At 42.8% G+C, this 24,360-nt stretch overlaps 1 protein-coding gene across 1 annotated transcript; it reads left to right on the forward strand.

The window, feature by feature from the left end:
* The first annotated feature begins 4,776 nt into the window (after positions 1–4,776).
* LOC117440847 (G protein-coupled receptor kinase 5-like) lies at positions 4,777–21,723 on the forward strand. The gene is made up of 9 exons (XM_034077087.1): positions 4,777–4,838; positions 11,798–11,884; positions 13,075–13,187; positions 16,387–16,464; positions 17,393–17,490; positions 18,579–18,671; positions 19,039–19,102; positions 19,686–19,826; positions 21,529–21,723. The coding sequence occupies exons 1-9, from the start codon at positions 4,787–4,789 to the stop codon at positions 21,721–21,723; spliced, it is 921 nt and encodes a 306-aa protein (XP_033932978.1). The 5' UTR covers positions 4,777–4,786.
* The last annotated feature ends 2,637 nt before the right edge of the window (positions 21,724–24,360 follow it).

Consider the following 24,360-nt stretch of genomic DNA (forward strand, 5'->3'; position numbering starts at 1 on the left):
AGTGAGAAAGTTATTAAGTGAGAAAGTCAAAAAGGAAGTGAGTAGGTCAAGTCTGATACACGTTCAATGCTACTTGTGTACTTTTACTTGTGTACTTTTGACTGCAGGACTTCAGTATCTTAGTGTCATGTTGCTTCAGTGAAAGATCTGACCACAGCTGCGTATTCGTACGAGGTGATTCTGTAAAGCTACTACATCACGCCATCATGCTGGGTTCTGATTGGCTGCTGCCTGATGGAGAGGTCTGTCTGTGAGAGGCTTCTGTGCGGCAGGATGAAAGGATGCATGGATGAAGAGAAGTGCTCTGTCCTCCATGGATCCGGTGCGTTTAGGAGATGAAGCGCTCCTCTCTTAGCGAGCGTACGCATGATGGCTCTGCAGGACACCACACACTCGGGCCTCGCAGCAGAGAACCGCAGGAACGCATCTGACTGCACGCTGAAATCTGTCCTCTCCTCAGAGACGTGTCGGAGGCTCCGCCCTGACGCCCCGAGACCTTGCTTCCTCAACGCTGAGGCTGCTTTAAATATAAGGAAGTGCAATCGGAGCACATCACGAGGATGCTTCTGAGGCAGCTGTGAGTCACTCACTTTCCCACCAGTTATCACTTACTCACTTTCCCACTTATTGCTTGCATACTTACTTACTTCCTAACTCCCTTACTCCCTTCCTTCCTAACTCCTTTACCTACTTACTTACTTACTTACTTACTTACTTACATACTTATTAATGTACTTCCTTCCTTCCTTCCTTCCTTACTTACCTACTTACATACTCACTTACTCACTTTCCCACTTATTGCTTGCATACTTACTTACTTCCTAACTCCCTTACTCCCTTCCTTCCTAACTCCTTTACCTACTTACTTACTTACTTACTTACATACTTATTAATGTACTTCCTTCCTTCCTTCCTTACTTACCTACTTACATACTCACTTACTCACTTTCCCACTTATTGCTTGCATACTTACTTACTTCCTAACTCCCTTACTCCCTTCCTTCCTAACTCCCTTCCTTCCTAACTCCTTTACCTACTTACTTACTTACTTACATACTTATTAATGTACTTCCTTCCTTACTTACCTACTAACTTACTCACTTACCTGCTTACTCGTGTACTTACTCACTTACTTGCCTACTTTCTTACTTACTTCCTCACTTACTTCCTTACCTACTTACTTGTTTGCTTACTCACTCACTAGCTTCCTTCCTTCCTTACTAACTCCTTTACCTACTTACTTACTTACATACGTATTAATGTACTTCTTTCCTTCCTTCCTTACTTACCTGCTTACTCGTGTACTTACTCACTTACTTGCCTACTTTCTTACTTACTTCCTCACTTACTTCCTTACCTACTTACTTGCTTGCTTACTCACTCGCTAGCTTCCTTCCTTCCTTACTAACTTCCTACGTACTTACTTACTTACCTGCTTGCATACTTGCTACTTATTAATGTACTTCCTTCCTTACCTACTTACTTACTCACTTACCTGCTTACTAGTGTACTTACTCACTTACTTACCGACTTTCTTACTTACTTCCTCACTTCCTTACTTTCTTCCTTACCTACTTACCTGCTTGCTTACTCAATTGCTAGCTTACTTACTTAATTACTTCCTTCCTAACTTCCTACTTACATACCTGCTTGCTTACTTTCTTGCATACTTAATGCTTGCTTGCTTACCCACTTGCTAGATTACTTGCTTACTTACTTTCTTACCTATGTACGTACTTACTTACTTACTTAATGACTTACTTGCTAACTTTATTATTTACTTACAGTCCTAACTTACTCACTTACCCAAGTACTAATGTACTTACTCTCCTAGTGACTTACTTCCTCACTTACTTCCTTACCTACTTACTTACTCACTCACTCGCTAGCTTCCTTCCTTACTAACTTCCTACGTACTTACTTACCTGCTTGCATACTTGCTACTTATTAATGTACTTCCTTCCTTACCTACTTACTTACTCACTTACCTGCTTACTAGTGTACTTACTCACTTACTTTCCTACTTTCTTACTTACTCCCTCACTTCCTTACTTTCTTCCTTACCTACTTACCTGGTTGCTTACTCAATTGCTAGCTTACTTACTTAATTACGTCCTTCCTTCCTAACTTCCTACTTACATACCTGCGTGCATACTTGCTTACTTTCTTGCATACTTAATGCTTGCTTGCTTACCCACTTGCTAGATTACTTGCTTACTTACTTTCTTACGTACTTACTTACTTACTTAATGACTTACTTGCTAACTTTATTATTTACTTACAGTCCTAACTTACTCACTTACCCAAGTACTAATGTACTTACTCTCCTAGTGACTTACTTACTTACTTACTGACCTACTTACTTGCTTACAGATGTGTCTGGACGAGCTCACAGCGTGTGCTTGACTTCGAAGTCACCGTGTCGTCCCACTGAAGTCTTCCAGCTGCAGGAAACGTGAAGCCTGGCTGGGGAGAAAATAAAAGCCCAAAAGGAATCAGCTGATTATTTCTACAGATAACATAATGTTCTGTTTTCTATGAGGATGCTTGAAATCTGAAACGAGTTACAAGTCAAATTAGTGATCCGTCAAACCGACGATTGGCTTCAGATTCCTCGCAGCGTTTTTAAAACAATGCGCTTCCTGTCTGCGCATTACGCACACACGCAGTGTGTCTGCGCATTACGCACACACGCAGTGTGTCTGCGCATTACGCACACACGCAGTGTGTCTGCGCATTACGCACACACGCAGTGTGTCTGCGCATTACGCACACACGCAGTGTGTCTGCGCATTACGCACACACACAGTGTGCCGGATGAGCCCTGCGTACTGCATTATATCAACTTTCATCAACTTTCATTATTTAAACATGACGTAAGAAAATCAAAGATATGATCATATTTTGAAACTTGTGTGCGTGTGTGAGTGTGAGTGTGTGTGTCTGTGTGTGTGTGTCTGTGTGTGAGTGTGTCTGTCTGTGTGCGTGTGTGTCTGTGCATGTGTGTGTGCATGTATGTGCGTGTGTCTGTATGTGTCTGCGTGTGTGTGTGTGTGTGTGTGTGTGTGTGTGTGTGTCTGTCTGTCTGTCTGTGTGTGTGTGTGTGTGTGTGTCTGTGCGTGTGTGTGTCTGTGCGTGTGTGTGTCTGTGCGTGTGTGTGTCTGTGCATGTGTGTGTGCATGTATGTGCGTGTGTCTGTATGTGTGTGTCTGTCTGTGTCTGCGTGTGTGTGTGTGTGTGTGTGTGTGTGTGTGTGCGTGCGTGTGTGTGTGTGTGTGTGTGTGTGTCTGTGTGCGTGTGTGTGTCTGTGCGTGTCTGTGTGCGTGTGTGTGTCTGTGTGCGTGTGTGTCTGTGCATGTGTGTGTGCATGTATGTGCGTGTGTCTGTATGTGTGTGTCTGTCTGTGTCTGTGTCTGCGTGTGTGTGTGTGTGTGTGTGTGTGTGTGTGTGTGTGTGTGTGTCTGTCTGTGTCTGCGTGTGTGTGTGTGTGTGTGTGTGTGTGTGTGTGTCTGTGTGCGTGTGTGTGTGTGTCTGTGTGTGTGTGTGTGTGTGTGTGTGTGTGTGTGTGTGTGTGTGTGTGTGTGTGTGTGTGTGTGTGTGTGTGTGTGTGTGTGTGTGTGTGTGTGTGTGTGAGGTCTAGCATTACTATACTTGTGGGGACCTAACTCGTGCAATAAAGTGGAAACAATAGAAGTGCGTGGCAATAGAAGTGCGTGGCAACAATAGAAGTGCGTGGCAATAGAAGTGCGTGGCAACAATAGAAGTGCGTGGCAATAGAAGTGCGTGGCCTTCCCCGACGAGAGGCTGAAAGACAGAAGAGGAAGCGGAACTTCAGACTTCATCAAAACTAAATGAAAATAAGCCTCAAAAAAGAGGAAAACCAAAGATGGTGTGTTCTCATCGTGTATCTTTGAGTGCGTCTGCAGTATCGAGGCGTGTGGCGCAGTGGGTTGTGCGCTGGGGTTCGGATCAGGGGTTCAAACCCCACTGCAGCCAGCATGTCCCTGAGACCCTTCACCCCAAAGGGATCGCCCTCAGTGTTGAGGATGTTTGGATAAAAGCGTCTAAAAGTGACCTGTGATGTAATCAGTAGAATATCAACCTCTAAACTTTGTCTTCTTATATTTAGAAGTGTGCATCCTTTTATCTGTCCTTCACGTGCTCTGAACAAAATGGCGCTGGCCTTTTAAGAGCTTACTTAAGAAATACTTAGAGAACATTTTTAAAGCTTTTACTGCTTTAAGTTTAAATACTGCACTGGCGACATGTCACCACTAGAGGGCAGTGTCTGCGTTAATGGAGGATATTTCTCTTCTTTTTCTATTTTTGTATACTTTATATTATTTTGGTATTAGTATTATTATTACAGCATTTTATGCATTCAATCAATTAGCAAACTGAAAACCAATTAATGAGGTGTCTTAACGTCCTCCTACTGTGAGTCTTAGTTCCACCTGTCAGAGGGCGTGTGTGTGTGTGTGTGTGTGTGTGTGTGTGTGTGTGTGTGTGTGTGTGTGTGTGTGTGTGTGTGTGTGTGTGTGTGTGTGTGTGTGTGTGTGTGTGTGTGTGTGTGTGTGTGTGTGTGTGTGTGTGTGTGTGTGTGTGTGTGTGTGATTCATCAGACAGACAGGCAGCGCAGGTTGAACAGCCTCAGAGCAGACTCAACAAGCTGGACACTTGTTCTACCGACTACACGTTAATACTCAGAGGATCATAAGCTGTGCGTCTGAGGACACACACACACACACACCGGGGCAGCTTCAGCAACACACACTCACACACACACATGGAGATTGAAAGCATGGTGGCAAACAGCGCGCTCATTAAAGCCAGAGAAGGTAAGAGACTTTAGGAAACCAAAATAAATGTTATTATTGATATTATTGGCTGCTGTTTGACTTCTGCGACGTGTTCCCTTGCTTCCTCCTCGTGATGCATCTTATTGTGTAACATTGCGCCTAATCGGGCTAATTACCTTTTTCTATATTATTACATTCTGCTATTTCTTATTTTTGCCCCTAATTATGTACTTTTTGGACTTTAATAATAATAATACTCACATTTTAATTCATATGAACACTAACTTTTAAGATGCTACTTCTTATTTGTCATCATGGTTTTGTACTTTTTCAATTATTTAATACGGGCTTTCCACTTTATTTCACATTTTTAAAGCCAAATCTACTTTTTTGCTCTAATGATGTATTTATTAAAAGTGCATTTCCTCTTTTTACTTAATTTTTTAAAGCTAAATATTACTTTTTTACGGATAATTATTCCAATTGCTTGTTTGTTTTTACCAAATGTTGCACATGTGTCTTCCACACATCGCTCTGTGAGAGGAGGACCAGGACTACGGGTGACACGTGATCTCACGCATCTCCAACGCATGGTTTTATTATTTTTGTTGTGATTATATATTTATTTATTTGTATAATACTATTAACTGATTTTTATTGTACTATTATTATTTTAAAAAATACACATTATTTTATTATTTTAAAGTGCAAGTACTTACTTTCCTAACCCCTTATCTCCTCATCCAAATCATTACTTAGAATCGGAGTTGGAGAAGTACTCAGGTCTTGTAGTAACAGTAGAAGTACTCAGATCTTGCACTTGAGTGAAAGTAGAAGTACTCAGATCTTGCACTTGAGTGAAAGTAGAAGTACTCAGATCTTGCACTTGAGTGAAAGTAGAAGTACTCAGATCTTGCACTTGAGTGAAAGTAGAAGTACTCAGGTCTTGGACTTGAGTAAAAGTAGAAGTACTCAGATCTTGTACTTGAGTAAAAGTAGAAGTACTCAGGTCTTGTGCTTGAGTTAAAGTAGAAGTACTCAGATCTTGTACTGAAATAAAAGTAGAAGTACTCAAGTCTTGTGCTTGAGTAAAAGTAGAAGTACTCAGATCTTGTACTTGAGTACAAGTAGAAGTACTCAGATCTTGGACTTGAGTAAAAGTAGAAGTACTCAGATCTTGTTCTTGAGTAAAAGTAGAAGTACTCAGATCTTGTAGTAAAAGTAGAAGTACTCAGGTCTTGTGCTTGAGTAAAAGGAGAAGTACTCAGATTTTGGACTTCAGTAAAAGTAGAAGTACTCAGATCTTGCACTTGAGTAAAAGTAGAAGTACTCAGGTCTTGAACTTGAGTAAAAGTATAAGTACTCAGATCTTGTACTTGAGTGAAAGTAGAAGTACTCAGGTCTTGTACTTGAGTAAAAGTAGAAGTACTCAGATCTTGTTCTTGAGTAAAAGTAGAAGTACTCAGGTCTTGTACTTGAGTAAAAGTAGAAGTACTCAGGTCTTGTACTTGAGTAAAAGTAGAAGTACTCAGGTATTGTACTTGAGTAAAAGTAGAAGTACTCAGGTATTGTACTTGAGTAAAAGTAGAAGTACTCAGGTCTTGTACTTGAGTAAAAGTAGAAGTACTCAGATCTTGTTCTTGAGTAAAAGTAGAAGTACACAGATCTTGTGCTTGAGTAAAAGTAGAAGCACTCAGGTCTTGGACTTGAGTAAAAGTAGAAGTACTCAGATCTTGTACTTGAGTAAAAGTAGAAGTACTCAGGTCTTGGACTTGAGTAAAAGTAGAAGTACTCAGATATTGTACTTGAGTAAAAGTAGAAGTACTCAGGTCTTGGACTTGAGTAAAAGTAGAAGTACTCAGATATTGTACTTGAGTAAAAGTAGAAGTACTCAGATCTTGCACTTGAGTAAAAGTAGAAGTACTCAGATCGTGCACTTGAGTAAAAGTAGAAGTACTCAGATCTTGTAGTAAAAGTAGAAGTACTCAGATCTTGTAGTAAAAGTAGAAGTACTCAGATCTTGTGCTTGAGTAAAAGTAGAAGTACTCAGATCTTGTAGTAAAAGTAGAAGTACTCAGATCTTGTAGTACAAGTAGAAGTACTCAGATCTTGTGCTTGAGTAAAAGAAGAAGTACTCAGATCTTGTACTTGAGTACAAGTAGAAGTACTCAGATCTTGTGCTTGAGTAAAAGAAGAAGTACTCAGATCTTGTACTTGAGTACAAGTAGAAGTACTCAGATCTTGTACTTGAGTAAAAGTAGAAGTACTCAGATCTTGCACTTGAGTAAAACTAGAAGTACTTTGATCTTGTACTTGAGTAAAAGTAGAAGTACTCAGATCTTGTAGTAAAAGTAGAAGTACTCCGATCTTGCACTTGAGTAAAAGTAGAAGTACTCAGATCGTGTAGTAAAAGTAAAAGTACTCTGATCTTGTACTTGAGTAAAAGAAGAAGTACTCAGATCGTGTACCTGAGTAAAAGTAAAAGTACTCAGATATTGTACTTGAGTAAAAGTAGAAGTACTCAGGTCTTGTACTTGAGTAAAAGTAGAAGGACTCAGATCGTGTACTTGAGTTAAAGTAGAAGTACTCAGGTCTTGTACTTGAGTAAAAGTAGAAGGACTCAGATCGTGTACTTGAGTTAAAGTAGAAGTACTCTGATCTTGCACTTGAGTAAAAGTAGAAGTACTCAGATCTTGCACTTGAGTAAAAGTAGAAGTACTCAGATGTGGTACTTGAGGTGAGACGCGCTGACCTTCAGAGTAATGCTGTCCTTCAGGCTCCGCTCTATAAATACTTCCCTCTCAGTGAAACCAGACGGGCTGCATGTACCTGTCTCTCTGCTCGGGTGTTTCTTGACGGCATGAAGCTGGAATAGCATCACATGTAATACCTGATGTGTGTTTACTAAGTGTGCTGCATGCAGTGGTTGAATGTAACATTTACTTAAGTATTGTGCATCCTTCTTGGGGCTTTTGAAACGTCATTAAGAGGAAGAATGTGGAGCAATCGTTGTATACTTTGTGTACTACTGAGTATATTAGCAGTATATAAACACAACATACAGTATATGCAGTACAATAACAAGTACTTTACTTAATCTTTTCTGTTACAAAATACTCTACATCGGGGGAAACTATTATACTATATTTGCACTACCTTTATGTTACATAATTAACATGTTGTGTTTACATGATATAAAAACTGCACCTTACTTATTTGTCTTTTCTAATGATAAAATACACACAATTCAGTCCAACATAGTATTTAATATAACTACAAAATGACCCTACAAGAAATTCTGACTGGATTGTTGCTTTTTGGGGCTTTTATTTTGAAAAACAAAACTCAACCTGATCTTCCTGTAAGGATAGAGATACTTCTGGGGCTTTTATTTTGAAAAACAAAACTCAACCTGATCTTCCTGTAAGGATAGAGATACTTCTGGGGCTTTTATTTTGAAAAACATGCATCCTCCTGTGCTTCCTGTAAGGATAGAGATACTTCTGGGGCTTTTATTTTGAAAACATGCATCCTCCTGTGCTTCATGTCATGATAGATATACTTCTTGGGCTTTTATTTTGAAAAACAAAACTCAACCTGATCTTCCTGTAAGGATAGAGATACTCCTGGGGCTTTTATTTTGAAAAACATGCATCCTCCTGTGCTTCATGTCATGATAGAGATACTTCTGGGGCTTTTATTTTGAAAAACATGCATCCTCCTGTGCTTCCTGTAAGGATAGAGATACTTCTAGGGCTTTTATTTTGAAAAACATGCATCCTCCTGTGCTTCCTTTAAGGATAGAGATACTTCTGGGGCTTTTATTTTGAAAAACATGCATCCTCCTGTGCTTCCTGTAAGGATAGAGATACTTCTGGGGCTTTTATTTTGAAAAACATGCATCCTCCTGTGCTTCCTGTAAGGATAGAGATACTCCTGGGGCTTTTATTTTGAAAAACATGCCTCCTCCTGTGCTTCCTTTAAGGATAGAGATACTCCTGGGGCTTTTATTTTGAAAAACATGCATCCTCCTGTGCTTTCTGTAAGGATAGAGATACTTCTGGGGCTTTTATTTTGAAAAACATGCATCCTGTGCTTCATGTCATGATAGAGATGCTTCTGGGGCTTTTATTTTGAAAAACATGCATCCTCCTGTGCTTCCTTTAAGGATAGAGATACTCCTGGGGCTTTTATTTGAAAAACATGCATCCTCCTGTGCTTCCTGTAAGGATAGAGATACTTCTGGGGCTTTTATTTTGAAAAACATGCATCCTCCTGTGCCTTATGTAAGGATAGAGATACTTCTGGGGCTTTCATTTTGAAAAACATGCATCCTCCTGTGCTTCCTGTAAGGATAGAGATACTCCTGGGGCTTTTATTTTGAAAAACATGCCTCCTCCTGTGCTTCCTTTTAAGGATAGAGATACTCCCGGGGCTTTTATTTTGAAAAGCATGCATCGCCCTGAGCTTCCTATAAGGATAGAGATACTTCTGGGGCTTTTATTTTGAAAAACATGCATCCTCCTGTGCTTCATGTCATGATAGAGATGCTTCTGGGGCTTTTATTTTGAAAAACATGCCTCCTCCTGTGCTTCCTTTAAGGATAGAGATACTCCTGGGGCTTTTATTTTGAAAAACATGCATCCTCCTGTGCTTCCTGTAAGGATAGAGATACTTCTGGGGCTTTTATTTTGAAAAACATGCATCCTCCTGTGCTTCATGTCATGATAGAGATGCTTCTGGGGCTTTTATTTTGAAAAACATGCATCCTCCTGTGCTTCCTTTAAGGATAGAGATACTCCTGGGGCTTTTATTTTGAAAAACATGCATCCTCCTGTGCTTCCTGTAAGGATAGAGATACTTCTGGGGCTTTTATTTTGAAAAACATGCATCCTCCTGTGCCTTATGTAAGGATAGAGATACTTCTGGGGCTTTCATTTTGAAAAACATGCATCCTCCTGTGCTTCCTGTAAGGATAGAGATACTCCTGGGGCTTTTATTTTGAAAAACATGCATCCTCCTGTGCTTCCTGTAAGGATAGAGATACTTCTGGGGCTTTTATTTTGAAAAACATGCATCCTCCTGTGCTTCCTGTAAGGATAGAGATACTTCTGGGCTTTTATTTTGAAAAACATGCATCCTCCTGTGCTTCATGTCATGATAGATATACTTCTTGGGCTTTTATTTTGAAAAACAAAACTCAACCTGATCTTCCTGTAAGGATAGAGATACTCCTGGGGCTTTTATTTTGAAAAACATGCATCCTCCTGTGCTTCATGTCATGATAGAGATACTTCTGGGGCTTTTATTTTGAAAAACATGCATCCTCCTGTGCTTCCTGTAAGGATAGAGATACTTCTAGGGCTTTTATTTTGAAAAACATGCATCCTCCTGTGCTTCCTTTAAGGATAGAGATACTTCTGGGGCTTTTATTTTGAAAAACATGCATCCTCCTGTGCTTCCTGTAAGGATAGAGATACTTCTGGGGCTTTTATTTTGAAAAACATGCATCCTCCTGTGCTTCCTTTAAGGATAGAGATACTCCTGGGGCTTTTATTTTGAAAAACATGCATCCTCCTGTGCTTCCTTAAGGATAGAGATACTCCTGGGGCTTTTATTTTGAAAAACATGCATCCTCCTGTGCTTTCTGTAAGGATAGAGATACTTCTGGGGCTTTTATTTTGAAAAACATGCATCCTGTGCTTCATGTCATGATAGAGATGCTTCTGGGGCTTTTATTTTGAAAAACATGCATCCTCCTGTGCTTCCTTTAAGGATAGAGATACTCCTGGGGCTTTTATTTTGAAAAACATGCATCCTCCTGTGCTTCCTGTAAGGATAGAGATACTTCTGGGGCTTTTATTTGAAAAACATGCATCCTCCTGTGCCTTATGTAAGGATAGAGATACTCCCGGGGCTTTTATTTTGAAAAACATGCATCCTCCTGTGCTTCCTGTAAGGATAGAGATACTCCTGGGGCTTTTATTTTGAAAAACATGCCTCCTCCTGTGCTTCCTTTTAAGGATAGAGATACTCCCGGGGCTTTTATTTTGAAAAGCATGCATCGCCCTGAGCTTCCTATAAGGATAGAGATACTTCTGGGGCTTTTATTTTGAAAAACATGCATCGTCCTGTGCTTCATGTCATGATAGAGATGCTTCTGGGGCTTTTATTTTGAAAAACATGCCTCCTCCTGTGCTTCCTTTAAGGATAGAGATACTCCTGGGGCTTTTATTTTGAAAAACATGCATCCTCCTGTGCTTCCTGTAAGGATAGAGATACTCCTGGGGCTTTTATTTTGAAAAACATGCATCCTCCTGTGCTTCATGTCATGATAGAGATGCTTCTGGGGCTTTTATTTTGAAAAACATGCATCCTCCTGTGCTTCCTTTAAGGATAGAGATACTCCTGGGGCTTTTATTTTGAAAAACATGCATCCTCCTGTGCTTCCTGTAAGGATAGAGATACTTCTGGGGCTTTTATTTTGAAAAACATGCATCCTCCTGTGCCTTATGTAAGGATAGAGATACTTCTGGGGCTTTCATTTTGAAAAACATGCATCCTCCTGTGCTTCCTGTAAGGATAGAGATACTCCTGGGGCTTTTATTTTGAAAAACATGTGCTTCCTGTAAGGATATTTGTACTCTATGCAGCTTTTATTTTGAAAAGAAAAGCCTAATCCTGAGTTTACTGTTTGGATACAATGATTATCTGGGGCTTTTATTTTGAAAAGCATGCATCCATGTTCTCACTAGTATATGGTTACTCAATGGGGCTTAAAGTATTTAAAATAACACTTTAATCAAAGCCTTTTGGAGTGAAAATACTTCTTAACTTCGACTTCAGTGGGATTTCACACTCAGGCTGTTATAGAGTACTTTAGACTGTGGTAAAAGTAAACTCTGAGTACTTTCTCCGCCTCTCGTTGACGTGCTGGAGGAGCCTTGCACTCCAGGTGTTGTGTGTTGATGAAGTCATTCACCCTGATGTCTCCTCAGGAGGGAGCCGGGGGCGGAGCTACAAGTGGAAGGAGATGCTGCGCTTCAATCACATCAGCCAGTGCATGGACCAGGCCTCCAGCACAGGTGTGTGTGTGTGTGTGTGTGTGTGTGTGTGTGTGTGTGTGTGTGTGTGTGTGTGTGTGTGTGTGTGTGTGTGTGTGTGTGTGTCTCACCCCCTGCTCTCCCCCCCAGAGAGAGAGTACTACAGTGTGTGTGTGTGTGTGTGTGTGTGTGTGTGTGTGTGTGTGTGTGTGTCTCACCCCCTGCTCTCCCCCCCAGAGAGAGAGTACTACAGTCTGTGTGTGTGTGTGTGTGTGTGTGTGTGTGTGTGTGTGTGTGTGTCTCACCCCCTGCTCTCCCCCCCCAGAGAGAGAGTACTACAGTCTGTGTGTGTGTGTGTGTGTGTGTGTGTGTGTGTGTGTGTGTGTGTGTCTCACCCCCTGCTCTCCCCCCCCAGAGAGAGAGTACTACAGTCTGTGTGTGTGTGTGTGTGTGTGTGTGTGTGTGTGTGTGTGTGTGTGTGTGTGTGTGTGTGTGTGTGTGTGTGTCTCACCCCCTGCTCTCCCCCCCAGAGAGAGAGTACTACTGTGTGTGTGTGTGTGTGTGTGTGTGTGTGTGTGTGTGTGTGTGTGTGTGGTGTGTGTCTCTCACCCCCTGCTCTCCCCCCCCAGAGAGAGAGTACTACAGTCTGTGTGTGTGTGTGTGTGTGTGTGTGTGTGTGTGTGTGTGTGTGTGTGTGTGTGTGTGTGTGTGTGTGTGTCTCACCCCCTGCTCTCCCCCCTCAGAGAGAGAGTACTACAGTCTGTGTGTGTGTGTGTGTGTGTGTGTGTGTGTGTGTGTGTGTGTGTGTGTGTGTGTGTGTGTGTGTGTGTGTGTGTGTGTGTGTGTCTCACCCCCTGCTCTCCCCCCCCCAGAGAGAGAGTACTACTGTGTGTGTGTGTGTGTGTGTGTGTGTGTGTGTGTGTGTGTGTGTGTGTGTGTGTGTGTGTGTGTGTCTCACCCCCTGCTCTCCCCCCTCAGAGAGAGAGTACTACAGTCTGTGTGTGTGTGTGTGTGTGTGTGTGTGTGTGTGTGTGTGTGTGTGTGTGTGTGTGTGTGTGTGTGTGTGTGTGTGTGTGTGTGTGTGTGTCTCACCCCCTGCTCTCCCCCCTCAGAGAGAGAGTACTACAGTGTGTGTGTGTGTGTGTGTGTGTGTGTGTGTGTGTGTGTGTGTGTGTGTGTGTGTGTGTGTGTGTGTGTGTGTGTGTGTCTCACCCCCTGCTCTCCCCCCTCAGAGAGAGAGTACTACAGTCTGTGTGTGAAGCAGCCGATCGGAAAGAACCTCTTTCAGCTGTTCTGTCGCAGTCGTCCCGACCTGCAGAACTACGTCTCCCTGCTGGACGCTCTGGCAAGTACTCACGACATGGAGGTGGAAGTCAACGGTTCTCTGGACGTGTTTTTGGTTGACGACTGAACGCCATCACGTTTAAACGCTGTGTATCGTGCGGGCTGGCCTTTGTGCAAATTGATTTAGCTTATTTTTAATCTGGCTTTGGAGAAAGAACACGACGCAGGAATAAAGTAGAACAAATATACATTAAAGGTCCCGTGGCCATCTCTACTGATCAGAGTTCCATCGTTGAGGTCTGAATAGATTCACATTGTTCAATGTTCCAAACTCTCATTGGCCGTTTCTCAATCTCGAGGATGCTGGCTTGGTAGTCGCGTACTTCCAAGTCACTTCCTTCAGAAACGAAGCCAGTATACTTCCAAGCCACGGCTTCGGAAAACGAAGAAGAATGGAACAGGCTAACAAGTGTGCCACTCTCTAACGGTTTCAACATAAACTGTACCGAAAGTAAATACCTCACGATGTCCATCTAATGATGAACTTGCTTTCCTTTCACGGAACACTTGTTTGGTGAAAACAAAGTCACATATTTACCAACACGTGTTCTACGCCACTATACTTACATTTAAATGTGTGCTGCTTCGGTTCAGCCATTCTCCGCAAGGGTTTTTGAAATTGGTCCGTGTGCAAAGCATTGTGGGGATTTTAAGGACGCGAAGGCCGTTTCTTAATCGCGAGGAAACTGGCTTCCAAGCCAATATTTCAAGGATACTACGTCATCGAGTGCCGCCGAACGACTGTTCCAATCTCCAGCATACTTGGAATCCCACCGAGGCCGCGTCCTTGGTTTGGGGGTAATTTCGAGGCTGCACATGGGTAGACTTCGCGTCCTTCAATTTCCCCAAATCTGTGGCGGAAAATGTAAGGCGGGGCCTCTCGTATGACGCACACCTGCACACTTGCTAGCCTGTTCCACTCTTCGTTTTCCAAATGCCAGGAAGGATTCTTGCCTAGCTTCTGAAGGAAGTGACTCGAAAGACATGTGCTACCAAGCAAGCATCCTCGCGATTGAGAAACGGCCACTGTCTACCCATGTGCAGCCTCGAAATTTCCCCCAAACCAAGGACGCGGCCTCGGTGGTATTCCAAGTATGCTGGAGATTGGAACAGTACTTCGTCGGCACTCGACGACGTAGCATCCTTGAAATATTGGCTTGGAAGCCAGAATCCTCGAGATTGAGAAACGGCCTCTGAATTGCTTTTTGTCGAAGGAACCGGAAGTGGTAAACATGCTAACTTACTTCCGTGTTTTAGGACGCGTCGCTGCGGCTCTCGATGGACATTTAACTAAGATTGTTCACCCCCAACGGAGCACGAAACCTCTGGGCTCAGACATCCAGACGGAGAAGTATTGTGCAACACAAAGATGGCGGCAATGTGGAACGGGTTCCCATCAAAGATACAGCGTTATACATTTTAAATCCCGGTTTACAAAACTCAACATTTGTCCTCACTTTAAGGTCATCACTCATTTCAAAACGATCTGAGGGAATTTGAGAAAACATTTAAAGTGTGTGGCAGGCGTTCCTTATCGCTCAGATTCATTATGAAACAGAAACGTTGGCAGATCACCAACAATCCGAGGAAGAAGCAGACGGAAACATTTATAAATAAGTCACCGAAAAGACGTCATGTGGGTTTGTCAAAGTAATTACACGGTACACTGGATTTAATTACAGTTTATAATCTCAACTTGATATCATATTGGAGGAATGATTCTACTTTAAAGAGTCCTCAGGTGTATATCAGTGTGTAGTGTCTCTACTTTAAAAAGTCCTCTCCTGCTGAAGTTCAGGTGTATATCAGTATGTAGTGTCTCTACTTTAAAGAGTCCTCTCCTGTTGATGTTCAGGTGTATATCAGTATGTAGTGTCTCTACTTTAAAGAGTCCTCTCCTGCTGATGTTCAGGTGTATATCAGTATGTAGTGTCTCCACTTTAAAGAGTCCTCTCCTGCTGATGTTCAGGTGTATATCAGTATGTAGTGTCTCTACTTTAAAGAGTCCTCTCCTGCTGATGTTCAGGTGTATATCAGTATGTAGTGTCTCTACTTTAAAGAGTCCTCTCCTGCTGATGTTCAGGTGTATATCAGTATGTAGTGTCTCTACTTTAAAGAGTCCTCTCCTGCTGATGTTCAGGTGTATATCAGTATGTAGTGTCTCTACTTTAAAGAGTCCTCTCCTGCTGATGTTCAGGTGTATATCAGTATGTAGTGTCTCCACTTTAAAGAGTCCTCTCCTGCTGATGTTCAGGTGTATATCAGTATGTAGTGTCTCTACTTTAAAGAGTCCTCTCCTGCTGATGTTCAGGTGTATATCAGTATGTAGTGTCTCTACTTTAAAGAGTCCTCTCCTGCTGATGTTCAGGTGTATATCAGTATGTAGTGTCTCTACTTTAAAGAGTCCTCTCCTGCTGATGTTCAGGTGTATATCAGTATGTAGTGGCTCTACTTTAAAGAGTCCTCTCCTGCTGATGTTCAGGTGTATATCAGTATGTAGTGTCTCTACTTTAAAGAGTCCTCTCCTGCTGATGTTCAGGTGTGTATCAGTATGTAGTGTCTCTACTTTAAAGAGTCCTCTCCTGCTGATGTTCAGGTGTATATCAGTATGTAGTGTCTCTACTTTAAAGAGTCCTCTCCTGTTGATGTTCAGGTGTGTATCAGTATGTAGTGTCTCTACTTTAAAGAGTCCTCTCCTGCTGATGTTCAGGTGTATATCAGTATGTAGTGGCTCTACTTTAAAGAGTCCTCTCCTGTTGATGTTCAGGTGTATATCAGTATGTAGTGTCTCTACTTTAAAGAGTCCTCTCCTGCTGATGTTCAGGTGTGTATCAGTATGTAGTGTCTCTACTTTAAAGAGTCCTCTCCTGCTGATGTTCAGGTGTATATCAGTATGTAGTGTCTCTACTTTAAAGAGTCCTCTCCTGCTGATGTTCAGGTGTATATCAGTATGTAGTGTCTCTACTTTAAAGAGTCCTCTCCTGCTGATGTTCAGGTGTATATCAGTATGTAGTGTCTCTACTTTAAAGAGTCCTCTCCTGCTGATGTTCAGGTGTATATCAGTATGTAGTGTCTCTACTTTAAAGAGTCCTCTCCTGCTGATGTTCAGGTGTGTATCAGTATGTAGTGTCTCTACTTTAAAGAGTCCTCTCCTGCTGATGTTCAACCTGTTGTTCACTCTTCTTCTTCACTTATTTTAGGACGCCTTCGAGACGAAGTCAGACGAAGAGAGGAAAGATTTCGGCGTCAGCATCATCGATAGATTCCTCATGAGAAAGGTCTGGAAACTGCACACAAATACAAACATCTTTACTACGAATAACGCTAAAAAAAATAGATAAAAAAAGGAAATGTGTGTTATTAAAAAAATATATAAACAATTAAAATGTTTAAATATAAAATAAAGGGACATTTGGTCTTGGACCCTGTTTTGCTTTGTGTTTCTGACATTCTATCTCTTGTTTATAGTACACACACACACACACACACACACACACACACACACACACACACACACACACACACACACACACACACACACACACACACACACACACACACACACACACACACACACACACACACACACACACACACACACACACACACACACACACACACACACACACACACACACACACACACACACACACACGGCTTGGAGTTCCTCGGCTCTAATCAGCTTACAGGCTCATGGGAACAGGGAACCGATGGGAAATATTCCTCACATTCAGACGTACAGTGGCCACTTCTACCTCCTCACACACACTCTCACACACACACACACACACACACACACACACACACACACACACACACACACACACACACACACACACACACACACACACACACACACACACACACACACACACACACACACACACACACACACACACACACACACACACACACACACACACACACACACACACACACACACACACACAGTTCAGTTCTAATGTCAACAACACTGTGTGCACTAGCTATACATTCCTGGCATTTAAACCCTCTCCTCGCCCGTTCACCCCTCAGGCCATGAGACGGTTACACGCCGGAACTTTTTAAAGAACATCCGTCTGTTTTGCTTTTTGATCTAATATATATTCTGTGGCTTCAGTTTGTCCTCGCCATATCTGCTATCAGCTAACGTGCACATGGCAGCCGAGAAGCTGTGGTCTGACCGTCCTCATGCTTTGTCCGCAGTCGATGCAGTGCGTGCACGTGGTGGAGAAGCACGAGCAGAGCTGCGTCCACAGCCTGCAGGTCGACTCCTGCACCGACGCCTTCCAGAGCTGCAGGCAGTGAGTTCTCTTTCTGCTACACACGCTATTAACGATAACACGATACGCTATTAACGATAACACGACACGATGACACTCAGAGTCTGACATGTGACGAGCACAGCAGCTCCATGCGTCTCATCAACAGACACATATCAAGACACGATACACGGCGGGGATGGAGGACTCGAGAGCCGACTCGGGACTCGTGACTCGACTCGGAACTGATTGACGCGACTCGGACTTGGACTCGTGAATTCTCGCGCACGATGACTTGGACTCAGACTCGACTACGACTCTCCCTAGGTGACTCGGACTCGGAGAGTGGTGACTCGAGAGTGACTCGGACTGGGAGAGTGGTGACTCGAGAGTGACTTGGACTCGGAGAGTGGTGACTCGAGAGTGACTTGGACTCGGAGAGTGGTGACTCGAGAGTGACTTGGACTCGGAGAGTGGTGACTCGAGAGTGACTCGGACTCGGAGAGTGGTGACTCGAGAGTGACTCGGACTCGGAGAGTGGTGACTCGAGAGTGACTCGGACTCGGAGAGTGGTGACTCGAGAGTGACTCGGACTCGGAGAGTGGTGACTCGAGAGTGACTTGGACTCGTAGAGTGGTGACTCGAGAGTGACTCGGACTCGGAGAGTGGTGACTCGAGAGTGACTTGGACTCGTAGAGTGGTGACTCGAGAGTGACTCGGACTCGGAGAGTGGTGACTCGAGAGTGACTCGGACTCGGAGAGTGGTGACTCGAGAGTGACTTGGACTCGGAGAGTGGTGACTCGAGAGTGACTTGGACTCGGAGAGAGGTGACTCGAGAGTGACTTGGACTCGGAGAGTGGTGACTCGAGAGTGACTTGGACTCGGAGAGTGGTGACTCGAGAGTGACTCGGACTCGGAGAGTGGTGACTCGAGAGTGACTCGGACTCGTGAATTCTCGCGCACGATGACTTGGACTCAGACTCGACTACGACTCTCTGCTGCCGGAGCCTCTCAGGTGGTTCTGGTCTGAGTCAGAGAGGCTCTGACAGGGGCCACCTATCTTTGAGCAGATTGCTGACAGGTGGAGCAGGTTCAAAGGTTAAATTAACCCCTTCATTTCCTGCATTAGAGATCTACACAACTACCTGAGCGGAGAAGCCTTCAGTCAGTACCAGCAGAGCATGTTCTTCGAGCGCTTCCTGCAGTGGAAGATGCTGGAGAGGTCAGTGTGTGTGTGTGTGTGTGTGTGTGTGTGTGTGTGTGTGTGTGTGTGTGTGTGTGGTGTGTGTGTGTGTGTGTGTGTGTGTGTGTGTGTGTGTGTGTGTGTGTGTGTGTGTGTGTGTGTGTGTGTGTGTGTGTGTGTGTGTGTGTGTGTGTGTGTGTGTGTGTGTGTGTGTGTGTGTGTGTGTGTGTGTGTGTGTGTGTGTGTGTGTGTGTGTGTGTGAACAAGGAAACAGACAGACAAAGCAACAATGACGCATCTGTTGGGAAGCTGGTTTTTCTGCTTGTTCTCTAAAACTCCGAGCCACTTTCACTGTTTCTGTTTTTTTTTTTAAATCAGTGACAAAATGCTGCGTTTCCTTTTCAAGGCGGCCGATCACCAAATACACGTTCAGACAGTACAGAGTGCTGGGGAAGGGAGGCTTTGGAGAGGTAATGTCCCGGATACAATTATTTTAACGTTTATGTTAGTCAAGTTTGCAATTAAAGATATTTAAAATGTAAAAAGTGAGAAAATAAATAAATAATAATAACGTTTAAAATACATGAAAATATAATAAAATACAATAAAATAAAATACATGAAAATATAATAAAATACAAATAAATACATTAAAATATAATAAAATATCAAATAAAATACATTAAAATATAATCAAATATAAATTAAAATAAATCTAAATATAATATAATAAAATATCAAATAGAATAAATTAAAATCATAAAATATCAAATAAAATAAATTGAAATATAATCAAATATAAATTAGAATAAATCTAAATGTAATATAATAAAATATCAAATAAAATAATAAAATATCAAATAAAATAAATTAAAATAATAAAATATCAAATAAAATAAATTGAAATATAATCAAATATAAATTAGAATAAATCTAAATATAATAAAATATAATATAATAAAATATCAAATAAAATAAATTGAAATATAATAACTTTAAACTGATCTTGAATACCATACCATTAATTATTTAACTACACCTTGATATGTCTCAGGTGTGGGCGTGTCAGGTTCGAGCCACTGGGATGATGTACGCCTGCAAGAAGCTGGATAAAACTCACGTGAAGAAGAGGAGGGGGGAAGCCATGGCTCTGAACGAGAAGCAGATCCTGGAGGCGCTGGACAGCAGATTCGTGGTGAGATTAAACATCTCAAACTCTCTGTTCAGTGTTTTAAAATGCGTTCAAGATGTTTGTGCTGATAAATAACACCACAGGTAAGAGTATTTCAGATGTGTCGGTCAACTGTCCCTTAAAAAGATAAGTCTGGTGATATGTTATAAGTGTCAGCGGTTACCTGCTCTCCATTAACACTAACTCCACTTAACTCCATTAACAATAATCGACTCTCCAGCTCTAGACTTAAGCACCGGAGTGCTTCTTTCGTATAACGTTAGATGTCCAACTCGGTGTCGTGTAGCCATGCCCGCATCTCTGGTCCTAGGTCGAAGAGGCTGGCTTCCGAGGGTGGTCTATATAAGGGGCAGATGGTGATTATATGGACAGCGGTCTGCTCTGGGTCACCGCACTCACATGCCGCACTGTCCGCCAAGCACCGGAGTGCCACAAGGTTCAATACTTGGTCCACTTCTTTTTACCTTATATATGAATGAAACACAGCTATGCCGATGAAACCGTGATATGTGTTTTTCACAAAAAGAAAATGCAACATTGTGTAAAATATAAGCATCTCAGGTGGAAATATTGATATTGAGCCGCAGGTTAAGTACCTGGGAATCATAATTGACTCGTAGGTCTTTTAGCTCTGAGCCCAGGGTTAGCCTAAAAGAGTCCAGGAAGCTTATTTACAAGTTAACAGCGTTTAATAAAACAATGATACAATGGGTGTGTTTCCCTTCTCTTATTTTTCATTTCCTCGCTCCTCGGGCTCGGTATCACCGGAAGAAGATTTGTCTGCGCCATCTTGAGTAGCGTCCCAGTGGCCTTATTTGTGACGGACGATCGAGGACCGAGTATCGAGGAGCGATAATCGAGGAACCACCAGACCATCCTCCGGTGAAATCCTCATACACTCGTCCCGCCCCCTTACTGTGTATCGCTCACTGATTGGACGATGCAGTGCATGCACTGATCTGGCTGCTGTCAGACGATCAGCTGTGCGGCGTCATCACAAACGGACGTCGCTTCGTGTGATGCTCCGGAGGAAACGACGTCCCTTTGCTATTAAAACTCATTTCCCTGCTTCTCGTGGTTTCCTTGTCGCAGGGAAACTACGCAAGTGAGGGACGCAAGGAATCCATTTAACCGAAGTGAAACGCACCCAATGATACAATGAAATTGCTAAATGGTTTCCTGCTGGCTGTAGTCTTCTCCTATTGGCTTAGCGTTGACGGGGGCGGGTCCAAGGCACGTGCTGTCGTTTTCTGATGTTAGTGTTCCAATATTCTAATATCTGTTTAAACATTCCCTAATAATAGCATTGCACCGTCAATAAGTGAGGGTTAAAGACAGTGTGTTTAGTGTGCAACACCACGGGTGATTTCTCCTTAAATGCACGTACACAAAACATCATATTAGCTACATGCTAATGCTAACGCCGTCTGAGCATACAGGAAGTCTAGTGTGTTGACAACGTCGCGAACATCCGGTTACAGAATAAAACAGTGTTATTAATTTTAAGTTACGCCATATAATATTGATTTTATTCCTTACAAGTTAACTCTAATCTAACATTCAAAACACAAGTCAACAAAGTGACCCAAAGACTTCGCCGAGCCCATTTGAAATACGTAAGAAATGACATGTTTGCTGATCTCTGACGCCGTGTGTTGACACGAGGAGGAATACATCGCTACATTATTTCTCATGTTGTGTCCAGGTGAGTCTGGGGTACGCCTACGAGACAAAGCACTCGCTCTGCATGGTGCTCACCATGATGAGCGGGGGGGATCTGAGGTTCCACATCCACAACATCGGGCAGCCGGGCCTCGACAAGAACAGAGTCCGGTTCTACGCTGCGGAGGTCTGCTGCGGAATCATGCACCTGCACAGGAAGTCAATAGTCTACAGGTGAGTGGGGGTCTGCGGGGGGATTTATGTATTTATTACGCATGCTTCTTCGTTACATTAAGCTGTCTTTGGCCCTTTTCCTGCTGTAACAAGTGTTCATTTAAATAAAGGTTTATTCTGAAATAGGAATACTTCACGACAAGGGACAGTACAAAGGTGGGAAAGTAACATTTACCCTGTGCTTGAGTGGAGTTTTGAGCCATTACTTTACTGGTGTTTCTCCATTTATAAGTAACCACGTATTTTTACTCCACTTCATTTATGTGAAAGTGTAGTAGTAGTATTTCAAGTCAAAGTCAACTTTATTGTCCAATCTTTCAGCTTGTGTGTACAGACTGAGAGATCGAAATACCGTTCTCCCACAATCCAGAGGAATGCAAAATACAAATATATATAAAACTATGTATATATACATATGTATACACAACCAACAGACACATGTATACATATGCACACATGAAAGACAACAATACAAGCATAAAAATCAAGTTAAACAAAATAAAAGTCACTTCTTTTATCTAAAGGTACAAATGCAGGTATTAGTACATCCAACTGGAAGGAAGTGTTTAGAAAAGACTCTGTTCCCCAGCAGTGAAAACAAGACCAGCTGGACTGATGACGAGTAACTGGAAACTCCAGGCTTTACTTTCATTCAAGAAGATTGTATTGGTTTTTTAATGCAAAATGACATCATGGACCGACCGGTTTGACTGTGGTGGTGTTTCCTGTTTGACACGCCATGACTGAACACTGATCAGAGATAAGACCATAAGATCAAATGGACTTTATTGATCAGAATTTGGGAAATGTTTGCGTTGCAGCAGCATCAGGAACAACAAGGCAATGCAGCTAGGGATTAACAGAGTAGAAATTAAACCAGCTAAAGTTTAAACATCTCAAAATGGAAATAAAACGGCATTAAAAAAGTAGAATACACAAGTTGACCGTGAAGATAAAACATCTATAAACACTACTGAAGCGCCGATTAAATATAATATTAAACACAAATATAAAGCAGGATATTATTTACATTACGTGCGTGAGGATTGGCGTATCACATTACATATAATCGTAAATCGTGCATCGTGAGTCCAGTTAACCAAAGAGAGGCCAGAGTTCAAACTGAAGTGCCATGCCTGTAAGGAGTAGTACAGTGATACCAGAACGATATTTAAGTACAGTAATTAAGTATTTGTACTTCATACTGTGCAGTTCTTGGAGAGTATGAAGGAGGATCTGGAGTCGCAGCAGAAAAGTCAAACCGGTCGATCCATGACATCATTTTGCATTAAAAAAACAATACAATTACAACAGTGAAAGGTAAAGAGTTTCCAGTTACTCGTCATCAGTCCAGCTGGTCTTGTTTTCACTGCTGGGGGACAGCGTCTTTTCTAAAACACTTCCTTCGCAGTTGGATGTACTAATACCTGCATTTGTACCTTTAGATAAAAGACTCGGTTCATTTCCTCCTCTTTGTGCGGCCACAACGGTCTCTCTCTCTTCTCTGGACACGACATTACATTACATTGCATTTAGCTGACGCTTTTATCCAAAGCGACTCTACAATAAGTACATTCCCACCAGGAAGACACAAACCTTGAGGAAAACAGAATCATAAGAACATCAGGTTTCAAAGAGCCAATCGTTTCAAGTGCTGCTCAACTGGCTTTAGAGGAGCCAGTCCTTTATTAGTATATAAGTGCTCTGTTAGCAGTTCTTTGTTAGTCATTCTATCCTCGAGGTGGAGTCGAGAGAGATGAGTTTTCAGTCTGCCGCCGGAAGGTGTGTGAGCTTTTCTGCTGTCCTGATGTCAATGGGAGCTCATTCCACCATTTTGGAGCCAGGACCAGCAAACCCACGTGTTTCTGCTGATGGGAACTTGGGTCCCCCCTCGCAGCGAGGGTGCAGCGAGTCGTCTGGCTGATGCAGAGCGTAGTGCACGCGCTGGGGTTGCACGGTTTAACCATGGTCCTGGATGTAGGAAGGGCCAGATCCATTCGCAGCATGGTACGCAAGCACCAGGGTCTTGAAGTGGATTCTAGCAGATACCGGAAGCCAGTGGAGGGAGCGGAGGAGCGGCGTGGTGTGGGAACATTCAGGAAGGCTGAAGGACCAGACGAGCCGCTGCATCTGGATGAGCTGCAGAGGTCGGATGGCCACATGCAGGTAGACCAGCCAGGAGGGAGTTGCAGTAGTCTAGGCGTGAGGATGACGAGAGCCTGGACCAGAACCTGCGTGGCTTTCTGGGTCAGCTGGGGACGCATCCTCCTGATGCTGTAGAGCGTGTATCTGCAGCAGCGGGTTGTAGCAGCGATGTTTGCAGTGAAGGACAGGTTGTTATCTAGGGTCCCACCCAGAGTCCCTTGCAGTCTGAGTCGGGGAAACAACAGAGGGGCCGATGTTGATAGTCAGGTCAAGAGAGGGACAATCTTTTCCCGGAAGGAAAAGCACTTCAGTTTGTCAAGGTTGAGCTTGAGGTGATGATCAGGACATCCACTGAGAGATGTCAGCTAGACGAGCAGAGAATGCGAGCGACGACCTGGGTCTCTGAGCGGGGGAGAGGACAGGACTCATTGGGTGTCGTCATCGTAGCAGTGGTATGAAAAACCATGCGGGCTAATGACTGATCTGAGCGAGTTTG

The sequence above is a fragment of the Pseudochaenichthys georgianus genome, unplaced genomic scaffold, assembly GCF_902827115.2.
Source record: "Pseudochaenichthys georgianus unplaced genomic scaffold, fPseGeo1.2 scaffold_1280_arrow_ctg1, whole genome shotgun sequence".
Taxonomy (NCBI): Eukaryota; Metazoa; Chordata; class Actinopteri; order Perciformes; family Channichthyidae; genus Pseudochaenichthys; species Pseudochaenichthys georgianus.